This window comes from Rhincodon typus, chromosome 3, assembly GCF_021869965.1.
Source record: "Rhincodon typus isolate 14 chromosome 3, sRhiTyp1.1, whole genome shotgun sequence".
NCBI classification, from domain to species: Eukaryota; Metazoa; Chordata; class Chondrichthyes; order Orectolobiformes; family Rhincodontidae; genus Rhincodon; species Rhincodon typus.
Window position 1 is genome coordinate 55,947,401 of NC_063334.1, and position 21,763 is coordinate 55,969,163.

Sequence of the window (21,763 nt, forward strand, 5' to 3'; positions counted from 1 at the left end):
ACTTGCCTGGATGCATGCAGCTCCAACAGCACTCAAGAAGCTTGACACCATCCAGGACAAAGCATCCTACTTGTTTGGTGACATATCCACAAGCATCCACTTCCTCCACCACTAACACTATGTAGCAGCAGTGTGTATTGTTTACAAGATGCAGGGCAGAAATTCACCAAAGATCCTCAGACAGCACCTCCCAAAACAGCAACCCACTTCTATCTAGGACAAGGACAGCAGATATATGGCAACACCACCAAATGTAAGTTCCCCTCTAAGTTACTCACCATCCTGACTTGGAAATATATCATTATTCCTTCACTGTTGCTGGGTCAAAATCCTGAAATTCCCTCCCTAATGGCATTATGGGTCAGCACAGCAGGTGGACTTTAGCAATTCAAGAAGGCAGCTCACCATCACCTTCTTGAGAGCAACTAAAGACTGGGAATAAATGCTGGCCAGCCAGCAATGCCCACATCCCACAAATGAATAATTAAAAAAAACCTCCTACTTCCTCCATTCTATTTCCACCAATCTCCTGACCACTTACCTTCAGTTTGTGGCTCTTAGGTCAGCTGGTGTTAATGGTTCCAACTCCTCAGGTACTCTTCCACTTCCTGACCATTTCACTGTCATTATTCCACTTCTCAAAAAAACAACTCTTGACCACTCTGTTCTGGAAACCTGCAAAACAAAGTTCTGCACCTGCCCAAAGTCTTTGAATGTACTGGCACATCCCAAATTTGTGCCCACTCCCCTGCAACTTTATGTTTAAATCATCAGAAACACATTTTCACCCTACCACAGCATTAAAACAGCCCATATCAAAGTCATAGAGTCATATAGAATGGAAACAGACCCTTCAGTCCAACTTGTGTGCGCTAACTAGACATCCCATTCTAATCTAGTCCCATTTGCCAGCATTTGGCCCATATCCCTCTAAACACTTCCTTTCATATATCCATCCAGATGTGTTTTAAATGTTGTATTTGTACCTGCCTCCTCCACTTTCTCTGGCAGCTTGTTCTGTACAAGCACCATCCTCAGCATGCTTTTCAAATTGTTCCCCTCTCACCTTAAACCAACGCTGACTCATTTTAGGCTCCCCTATCCTTGGGAAAAAAAGACATTGGCTATTCACCCAACCTATGCCCCTCATGATTTTATAAACCTCTATAAGGTCACCTCTCAGCCTCCCAGGGAAAAAGCCACAGCCTATTCAGCCTCTCCCTATAACTCAAATCGTCCAGTCACAGCAACATCCCTGTAAAACTTTTCTGTACCCTCTCAAGTTTAACAACATCCTATTGATGGTGAACCAGAATTGTACACAATATTCTAAAAGTGGCCTCACCACTGTACTTTACAACCGCAACATGACATCCCAACTCCTATACTCAATATTCTGACCAATGAAGGCAAGTATGCTAAACACTTTCTTCACCACCCTGTCTACCCACGACTCCACTTTCAAGGAACTGTGCACCTGCACGCCTAGGTCTCTTTGTTCGGCGACACTCCCCAGAGCCTTAGAATTAATTGTATAAGTCCTCGCCTGGTTTTCTTTACCAAAATCCAACACCTCCCATTTATCTAAATTAAACGGCATCTGTCACTCCTCAGTCTATTGGTCCATTTAATCAAGGTCGCGTTATACTCTGAGATAATCTTTTTCACTGTCCACTACCATTTGTCACCTGCAAACGTACTAACCATGCCTCCTGTATTCACATCCAGGTTATGTAAATGATGAAAAGCAGTGGACCCAGCACACTTGTGGCACACCGCTGTTCACAGGCCTCCAGTCCAAAAAGCAACCACCTACCACCACCCTCTGTCTCCTACCTTCGAGCCAATTTTGTATCTAATTGGCTAGTTCCCCCTGACCCCATGTGATCTAATCTTACTTATGAGTCCACAATGTGGAACCTTATCAAACACTTTGCTGAAGTCCATATAGACAAAGTCCACCACTCTGCCTACATCAATCTTCTTTGTCACCTCTTCAAAAAACTCAATCAAGTTAGTGAGACACAATTTCCCATACAGAAAGCTATGTTGACTATTCCTAATCAGATCTTGCCTTTCCAAATGCATGTAAATCCTGTCCAACAATCTACCCACCACTGACATAAGGCTCACTGGTGTATAGTTCCCTGGTTTTTTCTTACAGCTTTTCTTAAATAATGGCACCACATTCACCAATCTCCAGTCTTGTGACACCTCACCTGTGGCTGTCGATGATACAAATATCTCAGCAAGGAGCTGAGCAATCTGTTCCCTGGTTTCCCACAAAGTTCTGGGAAACACCTGATCAGATCCTGGGAATTTATCTACCTTTTGGAGTTTTAAGACCTTCAGCACCTTCCCTTCTGTAATATGAGTTGTTTTCAAGACATCACTATTTATTTCCCCAAGTACTCTAGCTTTTCCAGTGTTATATTTGATTTAAACATGACGAGGGACACTGACGTCCACCAACATTACATTGCCCAACTCCATCTCAGTCTCAACTGCTGGTGAAACTCTGTCTCATATTTTTGTTAAACCTAGACTTGAGAATTCTGTTGCTCTCCTGGTTGGGTTTCCATTGCTCAACTTCCATAACCTTGAGCTCAACCAATATTCTGCCAGTATCCCAACATGTACTTAGTTCGGCAGTAATGCCCCTGGTCACTAATATTGGTTCCTGGCCCAGTAATAATTCCATTTTGAAATTCTCAACCTTAATTTTACATAACATGATATCCAGGCATCTCCCCATTCTTAGCCTATCCTAAAGCCGTCCTCTAGCTATATTCTTCCAAGTAAGTCTTCTTACAAATCCCCAACTTTAATTACTTCACATTTGGCAGTTGTGCTTTCCACTATCTGGCTCATGAATTTTCTCAGTCAACATTTTTCTCCTTATTTAAGATAATCCTTAAAACCAAAGGCCATAACCTCTCCTTGTATATTTTCATATGACTCCTTGTCAAAAATTACTTTCAACAGGCTTTTGAAGCACTTATGTTTTGTTACATGAAAGGTTTTATATAATTGCAGCTTATTATCATGTGTTATGTACATTTTGTGAGGACATAAATATAATTATAAACTATAATAATGATTTTCTGTTTTTTCAGACAGAAGTGGTGATGGACCTGCAGATGGCATTAAGGCATATGAATCAAAAATTCAACAACTGGAGAAGGACCTGTATTTCTACAAAAAAACAAGCAGAGAATTAAAGAAAAAACTGAGGGAATTGGTCGAATCGTTAAACCAGAATCAGCACATGGCAGCTTCAAAAAGTACTTAACTGCTTTATCATTCATGCTTTCAAGTATTTTTCTAGGAAATTATTTTTCATTTTTTCCCATAAACATAAATCTCATTTCTCCACATGCTTACATGACGTGGATTCTCTGGGCCAGATGGCCTCCTTGTGCCACAGTGACTGTCTAACTCTAGCTGCTGGAGATGAGTTCAAATTGCTTAAGAATATCTGTCTCCTTGATTTTTACCTGTTGGTGGTATTCAGTATCTCTCTGCAATAACATAGCATAAATCAGAAGGGTACCCTATTGGTGTACTGGAGTTCCAACATGCCACAACGCTGCTACTTCTTGGCTTTAGATTTTAAGAGAAAATTAAACTAATATCAGCTGGCCCAACTACAGCATGGACACAATGGGCCAAATGTATCCTTCTGTTCCCTAACTCTTACTACATTTCTATGTAACCAGTTTGTGTTGACGTTTATTCCCAATCTTAGTAGTAAATCTAATACCATATGCATGCTAAATAAAACCGAAAGATCTGCGGATGCTGTAAATCAGGAACAAAAACAGAAGTTGCTGGAAAAGCTCAGCAGGTCTGTGAAGAAAAAAAATCATAGTTAATGTTTTGGGTCCGGTGACCCTTCCTCAGAACTGTTCTGAGACGTTAATGGCCTGCTGAGCTTTTCCAGCAACTTCTGTTTTTGTACCAAATGCATGCTGTTTTCATGTACATTTGGTCCCTTTTCCTTCAACCATTTAGGTAATTATTCTTAAATTTTGAAATAGCCGGTGCTTCAATAACAGTTTTATTTTGCATCCATTATCTCACAGCTTTGTGTAGCTAGAAAAAATTCTCCTCTTTACACTCTAATTCTCCTATGTTTACTCTTATATTGGTGTAGCCTCTTCACAGACCCCTCAATCACTGAAAACTGTTTCTGTTTATTCTGTTCCATATTATTATAATTTTATTGACAAGATTTTGATCCACAAATGGTTTGTTGAGTAATGGTAAAAAAGGATAAGACTGTTCTTGGACAAAGGGTTAGCAATGTGTCATTGTCTGTTTCTGATGGAAGTGATGCAGGTTGTGCAGCAAGCTGTCTCCAGGAATGTGGCATATAGCCCAGCACTAAATATGTTGCTGAGTGACTAAAGCTCATCAGGGGATCCAGATTTGTGCAAGGCAATCACTAATTAAAGTTAGCTTGCTGTTATCAAATAAACCCAGTCTGCAACTCTTACAAGGGAGTTGCAGTCTGGGTACAGATGGTGGAAGTAGCTGGAAGAAATCATGCCATTAGAACAGCAGGCCAGAGAGAAGGATCCTCATTTTGTGTATGCAGACTGGTAGCCTTAGTCAAGAGGTGGACAGAAGGAGAAAGTTAATATTTCCACAAGGATCCCAGAGGCCTTCTGGATATATCCTTTGAAGGCAGTGGGAGCAGTCAACCCAGAGATCAGTGCCAGAATTCTAGCCCCGAAAAGCTGGATACAGTGTCAGTAAAAGTTGATGACCTCACAAAAATGGTCAGGGTGAATGGATATTACTTCAAATGCCATCTGCTACCATCTATCACACCAATCTACCACTACCACTGCTGAATGCACCACACTCTCATTACTCACCTATCAGTAAACTTTAGAAATCAGCACTCACATGCTTCACCACACTCTCACAAATTTCCACTGTTGCAAGCTTCATTATCACAACTTTCCCATAATCCCAGTTATTCAGCTGTGGCAGGCATATTACCAAAATACATTGCAACACTTTAACATTCTTGTACAACATGAAAACTATAACTGGTAGCAACAAATAGCTGGTAAGTCACAAGTAAGGCTACATTTTTTTTTCCTTCACTGCAGAGGCAGCATTTGACTTAGGTGCAGCCATCATCGAGGTCATGGGAACCAGAGTTGCTAAAGTTTATTTTTTGTTGCTTTTTATTCATTCATGGGATGTGGGTATCGCTGATGGGACAATATTAAAGCCCATCCCTAGTTGTCCTCAAGAAGGTGGTGGTGAGTTGCCTTCTTGAGCCGTTGGAATTCAGTTGGTGTATGTAGACACATAATGCTATTAGGGAGGGTGTTATATCATTCCATCATGTATCATCATTGAACATATTTAAGGCTGAAATAAACATTTTTGTGGTGTCTTGTGAAATCAAGCAATATGGGAAGTTGTTATGGAGGGACCTACAGAAAATGGACGATAACCATTGAAGAAGGCAACATGCCACCATCTTCTGATGGACAAAAATACTGACTTAATAAATGCCCACATCCCATGAATGAGTTTTAAAAAATGACATTGTCATGCTCATGCTTATAGTCAATGCCTGAGACACTGCCATCACTATACCTATGTCTTGTCTCACTTGGAGGGTAGATTGTTAGAGTACAGTACTCAGTCAGTGGAATCCACATTATAGGAGGGATGCAGTTGCACAAGTGAGAGGGCAGAGGAGATTTACCAGTGTGTTGCCTCAACTGGAGAGTTTTAATTATGAAGAAAGATTGGATGGACTGGGGTTATTTTCTTTGCAGCAGAGGAAACTGAGAGAAAACATAATTGAGATGTATAAAATTCTGAGGCCATAAACAGGGTAGATGGGAGGAAGCTTTTTCCTTTGATGGAAGGATCATTGACCAAGAGCATAGATTTGAGGTAAGAGGCAGGACATTTAGAAAAAATGTGAGGAAGAAAACCCAGAGGGTGGTGGAATCTGGAACTCATTGCTTGTAAGGGTGATAGAGGCAGAAACTTCCATAACATTTAAGAAGTATTTAGGTGTACAATTGTGATGCAAACGCAAATAAGGCTACAGGTCAAGTACTGAAAAATGGGATTAGAATAGCTAAGTGGTTTCAGATATAGTAGGAACTGCAGATTTTCTGAAGAAGGGTCTAGGCCTGAAACGTCAGCTTTCCTGCTCCTCTGATGATGCTTGGCCTGCTGTGTTCATCCAGCTCTACACCTTGTTATCTTAGAATAGCTAAGTGCTTATTTTTTGACCAGCACAGACACAATGGACTGAAGGGCCTTTTTCTGTGCTGTGGACCTCTATGAATTTGAGACCCAGTAGAGTGGTTGTACAATGGTACAGTCAGAAGGGAGGTGCCATAAGAATCCTTAACGTAGACTTTGGCCCCCATGAATTCTCATGGCATCAGGTCAAACATGTGCAAGGAAGCCTCCTGCTGATTATCACCTGTTGCGACCATAATCGCACTGAATCAGTCCCCCGGTGGCTAGGGGACTTCAGTGTCCGTCTCCAAAAGTGGCTTGATAGCATGACAACTGACTGAGCCGTCTAAGTCCTAAAGTATTTAGCTGCTAGACTGGGTTTGCATCACCTTACTGAGGGAGCCAACAAGAGGTAAAAAATATATTTGATCTTGTCCTCACCCATATACTTCTGGCAGATGTGTCTGCCCCTGACAGCATTAGTAGACTTGAAAACCACACTGCCATTGTGGAGATGAAATCCCAAGTCCACATTGAAGATACTTCTCCTTCGTGTTGTGAGGCTTTCTGACCATACTAAAGGGACAGATTTCAAACAGATCTAGCAACTTAAAACCGGGCATCCGTATGACATTGTAGGCAATCAGTAGCAGAAATATTGTATCCAAGCACAATCTGTAACCTTGTGGACCAGTCTACTATTACCATCAAACTGGAAGATCAATCCTGGTTCAATGAGAGTGTAGGAGGCATGGTGGGAGCAGCACCAGCGAAAAGTGAGGCATCAACCTGATGAAGCTACAGTCCGGCGCTGTTTGCATGCCAGACAGCATAAGCAACATGCAAGAGATAGTGCTAAGTGATCCCACAACCTATGGTTCATATCTAAGTTCTGCTGCCCTGCAGTATTCATTCGTGAATATGATAGATACTTAAATATTCAATCATGAATGTGGTGGATACTTATGTGGATACATAAAGAAGAGACTTCACAAATATTCACCTCCTCAATTATGGGGGGGCCCAGTACATTGGTGCAAAACGTAGGCTGAAGCATTTGTATCCAATTTCAGCCATGAGGATCAGATGAATCATCTCAGCTTCCTTCTGAGGTCGAAGCATCATAGATGCCAACCTTCAGCCAACTCAATTCACTCCATGTGATATCAAAAAAAAGGCTCAATGTACTGTATACCATAAAGAATAACGGCCTTGATAATATTACAGTAAGGGCACTGAAGAATTGTGCTCCATAATCAGTCAAATTATTCCAGTACAGCTACAACACTAGCATTTATCCAACAGTGTATAAAGTTGCCCAGATATGTCTGTAGTAAAAATGGAGTGAATGAGAGTCAGTGGAAAATTTCTCTGGCTGGACTCATACTTAATACAAAGGAAGATGATTGTGATTGATAGTGGTCAATCATCTCAGTTTAAGTATATCACTAATGGAGTCCCTCAGGATAGATATTTTTAAAACAGCATCCAGACATGAAATGACACACCTCTGGAGCAGGTGGGACTTGAACCCAGACCTTCTGGCTCAAAAAGTATTTCCACTGTGCCAAAATAGCCCTTTCTCAAAATAGTGTCCTAGGCCCAATAATCTTCAGCTTCTATATCATTGACCTTCCCTCTGTCATGAGGTCAGATGCGGTGATGTACACTGATGAATGCATAATATGTTGACCACCATTCGTGACTCCTAATGTATTGAAGCAGTCATTGGCTGTATGCAGCAAGATCTGGAGAACTTTATGAAGCAGCTAACAAGAGTAATTTCACAGTGGTTAGACCGAGAAATTGCACAAGGGCTCTGGAGATTAAGTTTCTCTGAAATAATAAGCAGGCAGTTTCATAGCTGACATGGGACGTCTAATATCCAGCTTCTCATGCAGCTGCAGAGGTATCTGATTTTTTAAAAAAAATCACTGCCTGAAACTACAGGAGAAGAGGACGACCTTTTGGTTTTTGAGCCTGACCAAGTGTTTGAATTTAAGATTTATAAAACTTCTAAATCTTAACCTGTTTTTTGTAAATATATACTAGTCAGTAAGGTGAAGGCACTAAGGTTTTAGAGTAGATTTGTAACTCGGGTTGTGGATGTTGTGGTTGATTGGCTCACTGAGCTGGTTCTTTGTTCCGCAGATGTTTCATTACCTTGCTGGTAACATCATCAGTGCAGCCTCCGATGAAGCGCTGTTGTATTTCCCATCTGTTATTTGAATTCTGTCCGTCGGACTGGTGTCTCACTTATGGTTTTCCTTCGCAATGGAGTGTATATGGGGTCGAGCACTATGTGTTTATTGGTGGCTTCCTTAGTGGAGTACCAGGCTTCTACCAGGACCAATGTCATATACAAGATTCCCTGCAGAGACTGACAAACACTACATTGGACAAACAGGAAGGAAACTAACCACAATGGTACACGAACGTCAATTGGCAACAAAAAGACACGACCAATACTCACTCATCTCTATTTACATGGATAAGGAGAACCACCAATTCAGTTGGGACAACACCAGGATCCTGGGACAAGCAAAGCAGAGACAAGCACGGGAATTCCTAGCAACCTAGGGGAGGTGATGGCCTAGTGGTATTATCACTGGACTGTTAATCCAGAGACCCAGATAATGTTCATGGGACCTGGGTTTGAATCCCGTCATGGCAGATGGTGGAATTTGAAGTCAAATGATGACCATAAATCCATTGCCGATTGTCAGGGGAAAAACCCATATAGTTTGCTAATGTCCTTTGGGGAAGGAAACTGCCATCCTTACCTGGTCTGGCCTACATGTGACTCCAGATCCACAGCAATGTGGTTGACTCTTAACTGCCCTCTGGGCAATTAGGGATGAGCAATAAATGCTGCCTAGCCAGCGACGGCCTCATCCTGTGAATGAATAAAGTAAACAAAAACAACAAAACAGCTCAGCAAGCCAACCACAAGGTGAAGGCTTTTTTTTTATAGAATCCCTACAGTGTGGAAACAGGCCATATGGCCCAACAAGTCCCCACCGACCCTCCGAAGAGCATTCCACCCAAACCCCTTTCCCTACCCCTGCATTTCCCATGTCTAACCCACCTAATCTACACATCCGTGGGCACTATGGGGCAATTTAGCATGGCCAGTCCACTTACCCTGCACATCTTTGGACTGTGGGAGGAAACCGACGCAGACACAGGGAGAATATGCAAACTCCACACAGACAGTGGCCCAAGGGTGGAATCAAACCCAGGTGCCTGGCACTGTGAGGCAGCAATGCTAATCACTGAGCCACTGTGCCGCCCTGTGTATTATGTTTGAACTGAGATCTGTCTCTTGATTGACTTTTAATATTAAGGATTGATAGTAAGTTATCCCAGAGCAGTATTTTTAAGCAGTGAGACTTGTAATGCTGCATTTTTGAACAAAGTATATTGTGATTGTTGGTTTAGGCAATTGCTGGGTCTGTAGGTTATTAAAGGGGCAGAAATGGCTTTTAGTAGGGTGATGTGCTCTTCCTGTTAGATGTAGGAGATCAAGGAGAATTTGAATGTTCCTGGAAACTATGTCTTCAGGAAGTGTGTTGGTTGCGAATCCTATTAGACCACATGGATCGGTTGGAGCAGAGGTTAGAGGCAATGAGGAGTTTACAAGAGCAACGGGGTGTGATAGATGGCAGCTTCATGAAGGTGGAAACATTGCAGAAGTCACCTGCAGTTATCCCCATCTCAAATAGATATGCTATTTTGGATACTGTAGCGGAGGATGGCTTTTTATGTTTCAGTGAAGATCTGTAGCTCGGGTTGTGGCTGGAGTTGTTGGTTGGTTCGCCGAGCTGACTGGTTTTCGTGCAAACGTTTTGTCCCCCTTCTTGCTTCATGATCATTAAATGAGCAAGGTCAACCACCTTATTAACAGCATATTCACCAAGATCAAGTTCACCAGGGAAGAGGAGAACAACAATCAACTCCCGTTTCTAGACGTAATGGTGGAACGAATGAACAACGCTGAATTCCTTACCAGTGTATACAGAAAGACTACACACACAGACCAAATGCTGAATTACAACAGTAACCACCCCAGTGTCCACAAACAGAGCTGTGTCAAAATTCTGTTTAAACGAGCGATAATACACTGCAACACCCCGGAGCTATGTGAAAATGAAGAGGAATACCTATACAAAATCTATGCAAACAATGGGTATCCTAACAGCTTCATCCGCTGATGCCTGGCAAATAAACGACACCAAGAAGACACTGTACACCCCAACACACTGGCTACCCTACCTTATATTAGAAACATAGCAGAACTGACTACAACACTCCTGCAACCTCTTGGAATAATGGTAGCAAACAAACCAACAGCCACACTTTGCCAGGTACTCTCAAAGACGAAAGACCCCATACCCACAATGGGCAGGCCAAATGTGATATACAAATTACAATGCAGCAACTGTGAGAAGCAATACTCAGGACAGACAAGCAGGAAACTCACCACCAGGATACATGAACATCAACTCGCAGCAAAACAGCAAAACCAATTCTTCCTTGTTTCTATTCACTCTGACAAAGAAGGACATCAGTTTAACTGGGACAGCATAACACTACCAGGACAAGCAAAACAAAGACAAGCACGAGGACTCCTGGAAGCCTGGTTTCCAACCACTGGTGCCATAAACAAACATGTTAAAAAAGACCCCATCTACATACCACAAAGGAGCAAAACCGGAAACAGAACTATCCACCATAACAGACGGGGCCATACAAATTCAGAATGGAACACAACAACAGCACTTCAACAGAGGCTAGACGCACTGAAGATGTCACCTAGAAGGGGGATGAAATGTTTGCATGAAAACCAGTCAGCTCAGCGAACTAACCAACGACTGGAGGATGGCTTCTCAGGGAGTATAGCACTGAAAGTCCGGTTTCTCGTACCGTGACTACCTCTACTGTAGTGAGGGGTATGTCAGGTTCCAAGTGATCAATTGGAATAGAGGACTGTCTAGTCTGGGGCACAGACAGACGTTTCTGTGACTGTCATCAAGACATCAGGATGGTATGTTGCCTCCCTGGTGCCAGGGTCAAAGATATCTCAGAGAGGGTGCAGAATATTCTGAAAGGGGAGAATGATCAGCAGGAGGTGGTTGTGCATGTTGGTACCAATGACATAGGTAGGGAAAGGGATGAGGTTCTGCAGAGAGAATATAGGAAACTATGCAAGAGGTTTAAAAAGTAGGTTGTTGAGGGTAATGATATCTGGACTACTACTGGTGCCACAAGCTAGTGAGAGTAGGAATAGGAGGATAGAGCAGATGAATGCAGAACTGAGCAGCTGTGCAGGGGACAAGGATTCACATTTTCGGACCATTGGGATCTTTTCAGGGGTAGAAATGACCTGTGTAAGAGGGATGGCTTCGATCTGAATTGGAAGGGGACCAATGTCCTTGCGTGAGATTTGCTAGTGCTGCCTCCGAGGCTTTAAACTAGGGAGGGGGGATCCAAAGTGATAGTCAGAAGAAAGGCTGAGACTGGTACAATAGATAAGGGGAGCAAGTGAAATAGTCAAGGCAGACAAGACCTTGGCAGAGAACGAGGTCTGACTGATAAATTAAACTGCATTTACTTCATTGCAAGAGGCCTGACAGGTCAGGCAGATGAACTTAGGGCACAATTGGGAACCTGGGACATAGATATCACAGAATCGTGTCTCAGGGATGGACAGTACTGGCAGTTTGATGTTCCAAGGTATAGATGCTTTGGAAGGATAGAAAGGGGAGCAAGAGAGGAGGGAAAGTGGCATTTTTGGTAAGAGATAACAATACAACTGTACCTGGAGAAGTTATTTCTGGGAGATCATCCAGTTAAGCTATATGGGTGGAATTGAGAAATAAGAAAGGGATGAGCCCATTGTTGAGATTGTATTATAGGTCCCCAATAGTCAGCAGGATATTGAGAACAGACATGTAAGGAGATCTCCAAAATGTGCAAGAAGATAATGGTTATAATGGTAGGGGATTTTAACTTTGCAAACATAGACTGAAACTGCCACAGTGTTAAGGGCTTGGATGGGGAGGAATTTGATAAGTGTGTACAAGAAAACTTTCCTATTCAAAATGTGGATGTACCTACTAGAGAAAGAGCAATACTTGACCTTCTGTTGGGAAATAGGTAGGGCAAATGATTGAGGTGTCAGTGGGGGAGCACTTTGGAGCAAGTGATCATAATTCTATTAGTTTTAAAATAGTTATGAAAAAGGATAGAACTAATCAAAAAGTTTAAGTTCTAAATTGGAGTAAGGGTAATTTTTATGGTAATAGGCAGGAACTTTCAAAAGTTGATTGGGGGAGGCAACTAGCAAGTAAAGGAATGGTTGGGAAGCAGAGGGTCACTAGAAATGAGATAACATGAGTTCAGAGACAGTATGTTCCTGTTAGTGTGAAGGACAAGGCTGGTAGGTGTAGGGAATGCTGGATGACTAGAGATATTGAGGCTTTCGCCAAGAAAAAGAAAGAGGCACATGTCAGGTATAGACCGCTGGGACCGAGTGAATCCCTGGAGGAGTATAAGGGCAGTCAGAGTGTATTCAAGAAGGAAATCAGGAGGGCAAAAAGGGATCATTAGATAGCTTTGGCAAATAGGGTTAAGGAGAATTCAAAGAGATTCTACAAATACATTAAGGTCAAAAAGGTAACTAGGGAGAGCGTAGGGGCTCTTAAGGATCAACATGACTGTCTACGTGTGGAACCACAGGAGATGGGTGAGATACTAAATGAATATTTTACGTCAGTATTTACTGCGGAGAAGGACATGGAAGCTAGGGAACTTGGAGAAATAAATAATGATGTCTTGAAAAGAACTCATATTACAGAAGAGGAGGTGCTGGAGGTCTTAAAACGCATGAAGATAGATAAATCCCTGGGACCTAATCAGGTATTTCCCAGAACTTTGTGGGAAGCTAGGGAAGATATTGCAGGCCCCTTGCTGAGATATTTGTTTCATGGAGAGCCACGGGCGAGGTGTCAGAAGACTGGAGGTTAGGTAAGGTGGTGCCATGATTTAAGAAAGGCTGTATGGAAAAGCCAGGGAACTATAGACTGGTGAGTCTTACATCAGTGTGGATAGGTTGTTGGAGGGATTCTGAGGGACAGGATTTACACGCATTTGGAAAGGCAAGAACTGATTAGGGATAGTCAAAGTGGCCCTACGCATGTGAAATTGTGTCTCACTGACTTGATTGAGATTTTTGAAGAGATGACAAAGAAGATTGTGGGCAGAGCGGTAGACATTGTCTATATGGACTTCAGCAAAGCATTTGACAAGGTTCTGCATTGTAGACTGGTTAGTAAGGTTAGATCACATGGGATCCAGAGGAAGCTAGCCAATTGGTTACAAGATTGCTTTAAAGATAAAAGACAGAGGATGGTGGTAAGGGTTGCTTTATGGATTAGAGGCCTGTGACCAGTGGTGTGCCACAAGGAACAGTGCTGGGTCCACTGCTTTTCGTCATTTATATAAATGATTTGCATGTTAAGAAGGGAGGCATGGTTAGTAAGTTTGCAGATGACCCCAAAATAGGTGGTGGAATGGACAGTGAAGAAGATTATCTCAGAGTACAATGGGATGAGGAGTGGCAGATGGAGTTTAATTTATCTAAATGTGAAATGTTGTATTTTGGTAAGGGAAACCAGGGCAGGACTTGTACTGTTAATGGTAGGGTCTGGGGAGTGTTGTGAACAAAGAGACCGACACGCAGGTGCATAGTTCCTTGAATGTGGAGTCACTGGTAGACAGGGTGATGATAAAGGCATTGGCACATTTACCTTCATTGGTCAGTACATTGAGTATAGGAGTTGTAACATCATGTTGCGGCTGTACAGAACATTGGTGAGGCCACTTTTAGAATACTGCGTACAATTCTGATCGCCCTTCTCTAGGAAGGATGTTAGTAAACTTGAGAGGGTTCAGAAAAGATTTACAAGGATGTTGCCAGGAACAGAGGTTTGAGTTGTAGGGAGAGACTGAATAGGCTGGGGCTATTTTGCTGGAGCATTGGATGTTGAGGGGTAACCTTATAGAGGCTCATAAAATCATGAGGGGCATGGGTAGGGTGAATAGCCAATGCCTTTTTCCTAGGATGTGAGTCTCCAAAACTAGAGGTCATAGGCTTAAGGTGAGAGGGAAATGATTTAAAAAGTACCTGAGGAGTAACATTTTCACAGAGAGGCCCGTGATTGTATTGAATAAGCTGCCAGAGGAAGTGGTGGAGACAGAAATAATTACAAAATTTAAAAGGCATCTGGATGGATATGTGAATAAGAATAGTTTAGAGAGATATGGGTCAAATGCCTGCAAATGGGGCTAGGACAAATTGGAATGACTGGTCAGCATGGATGTGTTGGATTGAAGGGTCTGTTTCCGTGCTGTATGACTCTGTGACAACCAGGTCTGGGCAAGTAACATTCATGCCACATAAGTGTCAATCAATGATGTTCTCCAACAAGAGGGAATGTAACCTTTACGTCTTGACATTTAATGATACTACCATCACTCATTTCCTCCACTATCTGCGTCCTCTGGGTTATTGTTGACCAGCAACTAAACTGGACCATTGATACTGAGACTATAAAAGCAGGTCAGAGTTAAGAATTCTAAAGCAAATAAGTCACCTTCTTTCTTCCCAATTCTGGTCTACCATCTTAGAGTATTCTCCACTTCTCTGAAAAGTTGCTGTTTCAACAACACTTAAGAAGCTTGACTCCATCTATGACAAAGTATCCTGCTTCATTGGCAACCTTGAACATGCATTTGCCTCACCACTGATATACAGTAGCAACAGCGTATAGCACCTACAAGATGCACTGCAGCAACTTAGAATGACTCTATCAACAGCACCTTCCAAAACCTAAACCTCTGTACCTAGCAGGAACAGGGCAGGGGAACACTTCAACCTGCAAGTTCCTCTCTGTGCCACACGCCATCCCGACTTGGAACTATATCACATTCCATCAATATTGCTGGGTCAAAAATCTTGGAACTCCATTCCCAATAGCACTGTGTTGACATCCCTACTCCGAAAGGACTGTAGCAGTTTAAGAACACGGCTGTCCATCATTTTCTCCAGGGCAATTCGTGATGGGCATAAATGCTGGCCTCATCAATAACACCTACATCCCATAAACAATAAATAAGATTCAGTTAAAGGAGAAGGCACTGTTCTGTGACACTTTGATGAAATGTAACCATCAAATACTTGCTTCTGGCTGAGATGCAAGCAAAAGAAATGATCTCTGAAGGTCTTAGGTCAGTAAGACATGCAGAAAGTCTTCCTGCTCCTACTCTCATCGCAAACAATTTTCCCTCTTTTCTGCCTCTGCTACATTGCCCTCTCATGCTGCAACGGCAAGAGCTGCCACTATGGCCTCCATAATTGGGAGCAAGTGTTGTGCTCAAAAGTCCTTAAATCTACACCATTTCTTTTTGAAAAAAACTTTTATCTTCTCATCTAACAAGACTGTACTTCCACTAATATCTCCAGGATGTTGATGTTGAGTGATTCAGTGATTGTAATGCCATTGAATGACAAGGTGGAGAGATTAGACTCTTTTGTTAGAGATTGTTATTGCCTGGCATTTCTGTGGCATGAATGTTTCTTCCAATCTAGTAATCCAAACCTGAATATTGTTTCATTTGCCCTCACTTCCGTCCATCACTTTTTAATCTTCTGTTTTGGCAAAGTTAATGGTTAATGTGTTGAGGCTTCTTGGTTAATTGCTTGAGGCTTCCTGAGTAGTTTTGACACTACCCATTATTTTTCCCCATCCCTTTACATCATCTCGTGCATCTAAAGTTTCTCTGCTCCCTGGACAATGCTCATATAATCCCAAGCTCTTCACCTGGAACTGTGTATTAATAACACAAATAAAATGACCAGTTAATTTGAGTGTTATTAAGACATTGTTCAGACAAATTTAGCACTCATTCTTTTAGCCATGACTTGCACCAGAAGCATAGAATTTGTCTCAATGTTTATACTCTGTTTCAAGAAAATTTAATATTTAAAAATGAATTTAATTGCAGATAATGGTACTGGTAATACAGTGTTAAGCTCAGGAGGAGCAGAAGTTTATATAAAGGAACAAAAATGGGCTTCAAGACCATCTAAAAATGATGAAGAAGAAAATACCAGTCCTCCAGCCATACCTGGAATACACAAAAATCAGAAATCATTGGAAGAAATTTCTGAAATGGCAAATGTCTCCACAAAAATGACACATGAGCAAGAGTATTCATTCAGTTCAGAAACGACAGATGAAGCACAGCTATCAAACGCCCTCACTTCATCTTTCAAGCCTTCTCGGTTAATTGAGAAGACATCACAGCTTCATGTCATTACTCCTGTAAGATTATCCCGCAAAGAGCTGCGGCAGATTACTGCAACACAAGTGTCCATGAGACGCCCGAGTTTCAGTAACAGCGTAAACTCTATCCCTACAGATTCTACTGAAATAAACAGGAAATCAGTGGACTTCAATAAGTAGCATAAAATTTGCTTGTTATGAATTTTGCAATATTCTTACACTGGAACCAAATGAGCTAATTCCTGATTTAGCTGGGAAAATCTGGTTTAAGGATGTGGGCTTGCAATAGAAAGTGGTATTGTTCCAAATGAATTCTGTTGAGAAACACCCACATCCAACAGTATATTCCTCCAGTTAACTGAACAGAGATGATCAGTTCTCCAATCTGTAAAGACTAAAGGGGAAAAAATCTAGTCTTGCAGTTCTGCTTCTAACATTTTCATATTGAATTATCAGAAAACTGCAGTATACTACACATATCTCTGAATTAAAGACTAGAATGCACAAATATTACTTGGAGTGAACTATGGAAAACACAGTTGGAGTAAAACTATAGCACATGATGGTTACTTACTAAACTGAACTGGGCCACCAAAGACCACTCATTTCTACCCTAATAACAATACCTCATCTCATCTGCAACTGACACCCATGTATTTTGTTACCTCTAGACTTAACTATTCCAATGCACTCTTGACCAGCCTCATGTTCTACACTCATAAAGTTGAGGTTATCCAAAATGCAGAAGACCATGACCTAACTTGTGCCACATCCTAGCCACCAATCATCCCAGTGCTTGTTGATCTACATTAGCTAAGCAATGTGTTAATTTCTGGTGTTGGTTTTCAAATCTCCCCTGGCCTACTTGCTTCCTTTTTCTGAATCATCCTGCAGCCTATAACTCTCTGTAATATCTGCATTCCTGCAAGTCTGGACTTATGAGCATCTCCAATTTCAAATGCTTCACCATTGATGAGTGTACCTTCAGCTCCCAAAACGTTCATTGTGGAATTTTCTCGCTAAGCCTCTCCTCCTGTCTTCCCTGCTTAAAACCACTCCCTGGCCTAAGATTTCTTGGAATCAATTTCAAATTTGTTTATAATCCTGCTGTGAAAGGCATGGAGGCATTTTAGTATATTAAAGATGCTAAACAAGTTGTTGTTTCTTTGGGGAAATTGAAAATAATATAATTTGCACAATAAAAGAATCCCTCTGTAGCTTTTCATCATTTAAAGAAAAACAGAACCTGAAACAGCTTGATTAACTTTAAAAGTGCAGAATTTCATTTTAACAATCACCTTAGATTATGCTTAAATGTCTGTGAATAATGAGTAGATTAGTGGATGGGTTAATGCATTTCAGAAGCTCTGTTTAATGGTCACTCAGCATAACTTCTCAACATCTTGTGTTTTAAAAATGCCAGTGCTGAACTTAATACCCCAAGCACTCTACTACTTGAAATTGTGTCATCTGCACCAGGTTGAATCCAAGAACCATTACATGCGATAATAAAGTTAACATGGCTTAATTGATAGAATATTTCCCTCACTTTAGAGGGTTTTTTTTTAAATTTGCACTGCTTGGGATCTACCCCAGTAGAATAGATTACCCATCCATTCTTGAAACTTCCTAATTTTAATTTTCATTTAATTAGATGGTCTGTGTTATGACCGTGCAAACAGAATGCCACTTTGTTGATGAACAAATGAAACTTCTAAAAGATTGTGCACTCAAGCCTCATTCCAGAACATGAACTTAGTACTGATCAGTATCAGTGTTGCAGTCTTTTGAATGAAACGTAAAAATGAAACCACATATGATTGTTCAAATAAATGTTTTGAAGGTCCCATGGCACCATTGGACAGTGAGACCAGGGATGCTTCTGATGTACTGGCTATTCTTCCCATACAAACATCACTAAAAATGATCTGATTGGCCATTTATGTTGTTTGGTGTTAGGCAGAAATTAGTTTTTGCATTTGTCTCTCCATTACACGTCAAAAGGAATTTATTTGTTTAACTTGTTCATTTTCCTTTAACTAATTTTTTGCCCCCTAACAAACTTGCATTATAGCCATTATAAGCCAATTTGATATAAGGTATTTTAATTAGATTCCAACTTGTAAGTTCAGATTCAAATCCATTCCAAACATGTGAGATGAATATATCCTTTTTACTGGGCCAGATGCAATGAGTTTGAAAACAATTATTTTAGTTCTACTAAGCATAGGTCTATACCATATAATGCCCTGAACTTGATGCTAATTGGTAGTTTTGCTCAGTTGTTGATAATGGAAAAAATTGATACATTGGTACAGCAGGGGTGCTGATCTGAGGTTGTGGCTGAGGCTTTTCATTAGGATTGAGTAGAAAGAGCTTTACTCACCATTAAATTGGATATTGCTAAATCTGGCCCCAAGCGTGTTTGATGACAGCACTAGTCGGCTCCCTCGAATCAACATTCCTCACCTTGTGTACAGAACGTATTTGCTACTTACTGTTGAATTTTTCCACATAATTCTAGTGAGAAGTGTAAATTCAAGTACAGATTTTACTTGATGAAAAACATTTGTGTCATCAAGTGTTCTTAATCAGATGACAATACTGTTATTTTGCAGATGTGCAGTTCATGTTATTCTGGCAATCCAAATGTGTTCCATTTCTGTTCCAATGGTGTCATGGTCCAATTTTATTCAGTGTTCTACATGTCTTGTTCTTTTTTGTACTTTAAGGAGGGTGTTTTAGTATTCCAGTTAAATGGATTATTTTTGTAGAAGCATTTTATATGATTACACTTGTTAATTTTATTTAAAGGAAATTTTGTATTTGTGTAAAAATAAAAGAATGTAAGATTCTCTTGCTGAAATAAATCAATATTTTCAGTAAATGCAGTCAATACCAGGATCCTTTAAAAATATTAGCAACTATTATGGTTGAAAATAATTTTAAATAAAAGTCAATAATGTGAATAATAATAGTTATTTATAATTCAAATGTGTCTTGATGATGAAATTCTTTCAAACATTTTCAGAATTTGGGCCAATTTGTGCTGAGTTGTTAGCAGCCATATGGATTCCAAATCAAATCTAGATGTTATTTTTGTTCCCTTCATTTTACACCAAATTCAAAATGTATTTTTGTACTTACTGACTGAGCATTCTAATTATCCCAGAAAATGCTGAACATGACTGAATCCCAAAATCCCTCAACAGTGTTTCTACAGAATTTTTCACATCACTGACATCTTTATTTTCTGCTTTCGTATAAAAAGATAAACAGATCACTGCTACAGTATAAACTTGATTTGCAACATTTCAGTTAATCCGTTAGTTATGAGAAAAACTTCATGCCTGATGCATTTGGAACTGTTTCTTTCTGAATTTCTCTAACATTCTTTCATAATTATATCTATGTAAACAGACTGAACAGTAAAGATTATATAGACATTTCATCCTAAATCTCAACTTCACTAGCCAAGTCATTTCTCAATCTTATTCTTTGGCAAATTCATTGATTTCTTTGTTCCAAACATCAAAATAATCTGTGCAGCTGCCGTCATGGCTTCCTATCATATTCTGACACTAGTCTCCCCCGAATCCAACTTTGTCAAGATTCCTGTATTTTTACAAATTTTCAAATCCCCTGTTTAATATCACTCATAATATCCACCTTTCCTCTCAACTCAATTTCCCTTCCTGATCCCATATAAGCTAAGAATATCTACAACTCATTCCTCAGGCATAGTCTGTTCAAACCATTAACATCATTCCTTCAGAAAGACCTATCATAAGAAATAGGAGCAGGAGTAGACCATCTGGCCTGTCGAGCCTGCTCTGCTATTCAATAATATCATGGCTGATCTTTTCATGGACTCAGCTCCACTTACCTGCCCAATCACCATTACCCTTAGTTCGTTTACTGTTCAAATGTTTACTAATTTTTCCAATTTCCCTTCATTGTCTGGGAGATAAGACTTAACTCCATGCCTAAGACTACTAAATCTTCCTATCTTTCTAACAATACCAAAGCAGCCCGGTGCAAAGAAATGAGTGACATGCTTCAATCTATTAACCTTCCTTGTTCTCAACCTCTCTGCAATGTGTTATATAGTTGCTATCCTTGTCCAACATTAGTCAAAGGCAGTCAGTCTGTCTGAAACAAGGCCTTTTCTTTGCTGTCAAAATTGTTACTAAAGTAACACAGTATTACTAAAATGTAAATGTATGCTTTAGTTTGTAGTCGTTGAACTCCAATTTTTAAAACTCATAAATCATGGCTTTCTTTGCGATTACCCTCATAAAATGGTAACCTTGGCCTGGATTTTTGCCCTCAAGTCAGGTGCATGAAGTGGGAAATTACCCTACTCACTCCAGTCTTAATTGCAGGAGACAAGTGCAGACTGGGACTTTATTATAGAGATAGCAGGAACTGCAGATGCTGGAGAATCTGAGATAACAAGGTGTAGAGCTGGATGAACACAGCAGGCCAAGCAGCATCAGAGGAGCAGGAAGGCTGACGTTTCGGGCCTAGACCCTTCATTTTCTGAAGAAAGGTTTGGCGCAAACATCAGCCTTCCTGCTCCTCTGATGCTGCTTGGCCTGCTGTGTTCATCCAGCTCTACACCTTGTTATCTGGGACTTTATTATAATGTGTTTTGATGTCACACTGGGTTTGGTTTCAAGACAAATTGGTCAAGGGGAAGGCAAAGTCTATGACTGTCTTCAGACTTAGACTTAATACTATTTATTATGCATCAACATTAAACATTGTTATATATGGTAATCACAGATACACCCGGGCTCTGATCCTATGGTTACATTAGATAAGGACTACTCTTTCTTCTTTGTGTGTTCTTGACCAATGTGCTCTTAAGACTCTTTCCCATTTTAGATAGTAGTACAGTAACAGTCTGACCCTAACCATAACCCTTATGCACTTATGCTACGCTCAGTGATGTACAGCTCTGTGACTTCATTGCATAGTTGCTCCAGGGTCCTTTACCCTTTCACAATAACCCTCCCTAAATCTTTTTCCCGATCACAAAAATTGATCAGTAATTACATACACAAATTAGTTATTTAGATTACTTCTTTTTACAACATTTGTTGTACACCTTTTCTTTACCTCTCCTACCATTGTAAAATCTTTGACTTGATCAGGAAATTACATAACCATGTATAGAGACA

General features: G+C 40.7%; 1 protein-coding gene across 4 annotated transcripts in view; it reads left to right on the forward strand.

Annotated features, from left to right (window-relative positions):
- Nucleotides 1-21,042, forward strand: part of LOC109936292 (kinesin-like protein KIF27) — a 109,091-nt gene extending 88,049 nt beyond the window's left edge. For 2 of the 4 annotated variants that reach the window (XM_048592885.1, XM_048592892.1), the window contains exons 18-19: nucleotides 3,117-3,284; nucleotides 16,297-21,042. In XM_048592885.1, coding sequence (XP_048448842.1) covers nucleotides 3,117-3,284; nucleotides 16,297-16,757 — 629 coding nt within the window. In that variant the 3' untranslated portion in view covers nucleotides 16,758-21,042. Of the gene's footprint in view, nucleotides 1-3,116; nucleotides 3,285-16,296 lie in introns of those variants that run through there. The other 2 variants (XM_048592898.1, XM_048592905.1) reach the window with 2 other exon arrangements.
- The last annotated feature ends 721 nt before the right edge of the window (nucleotides 21,043-21,763 follow it).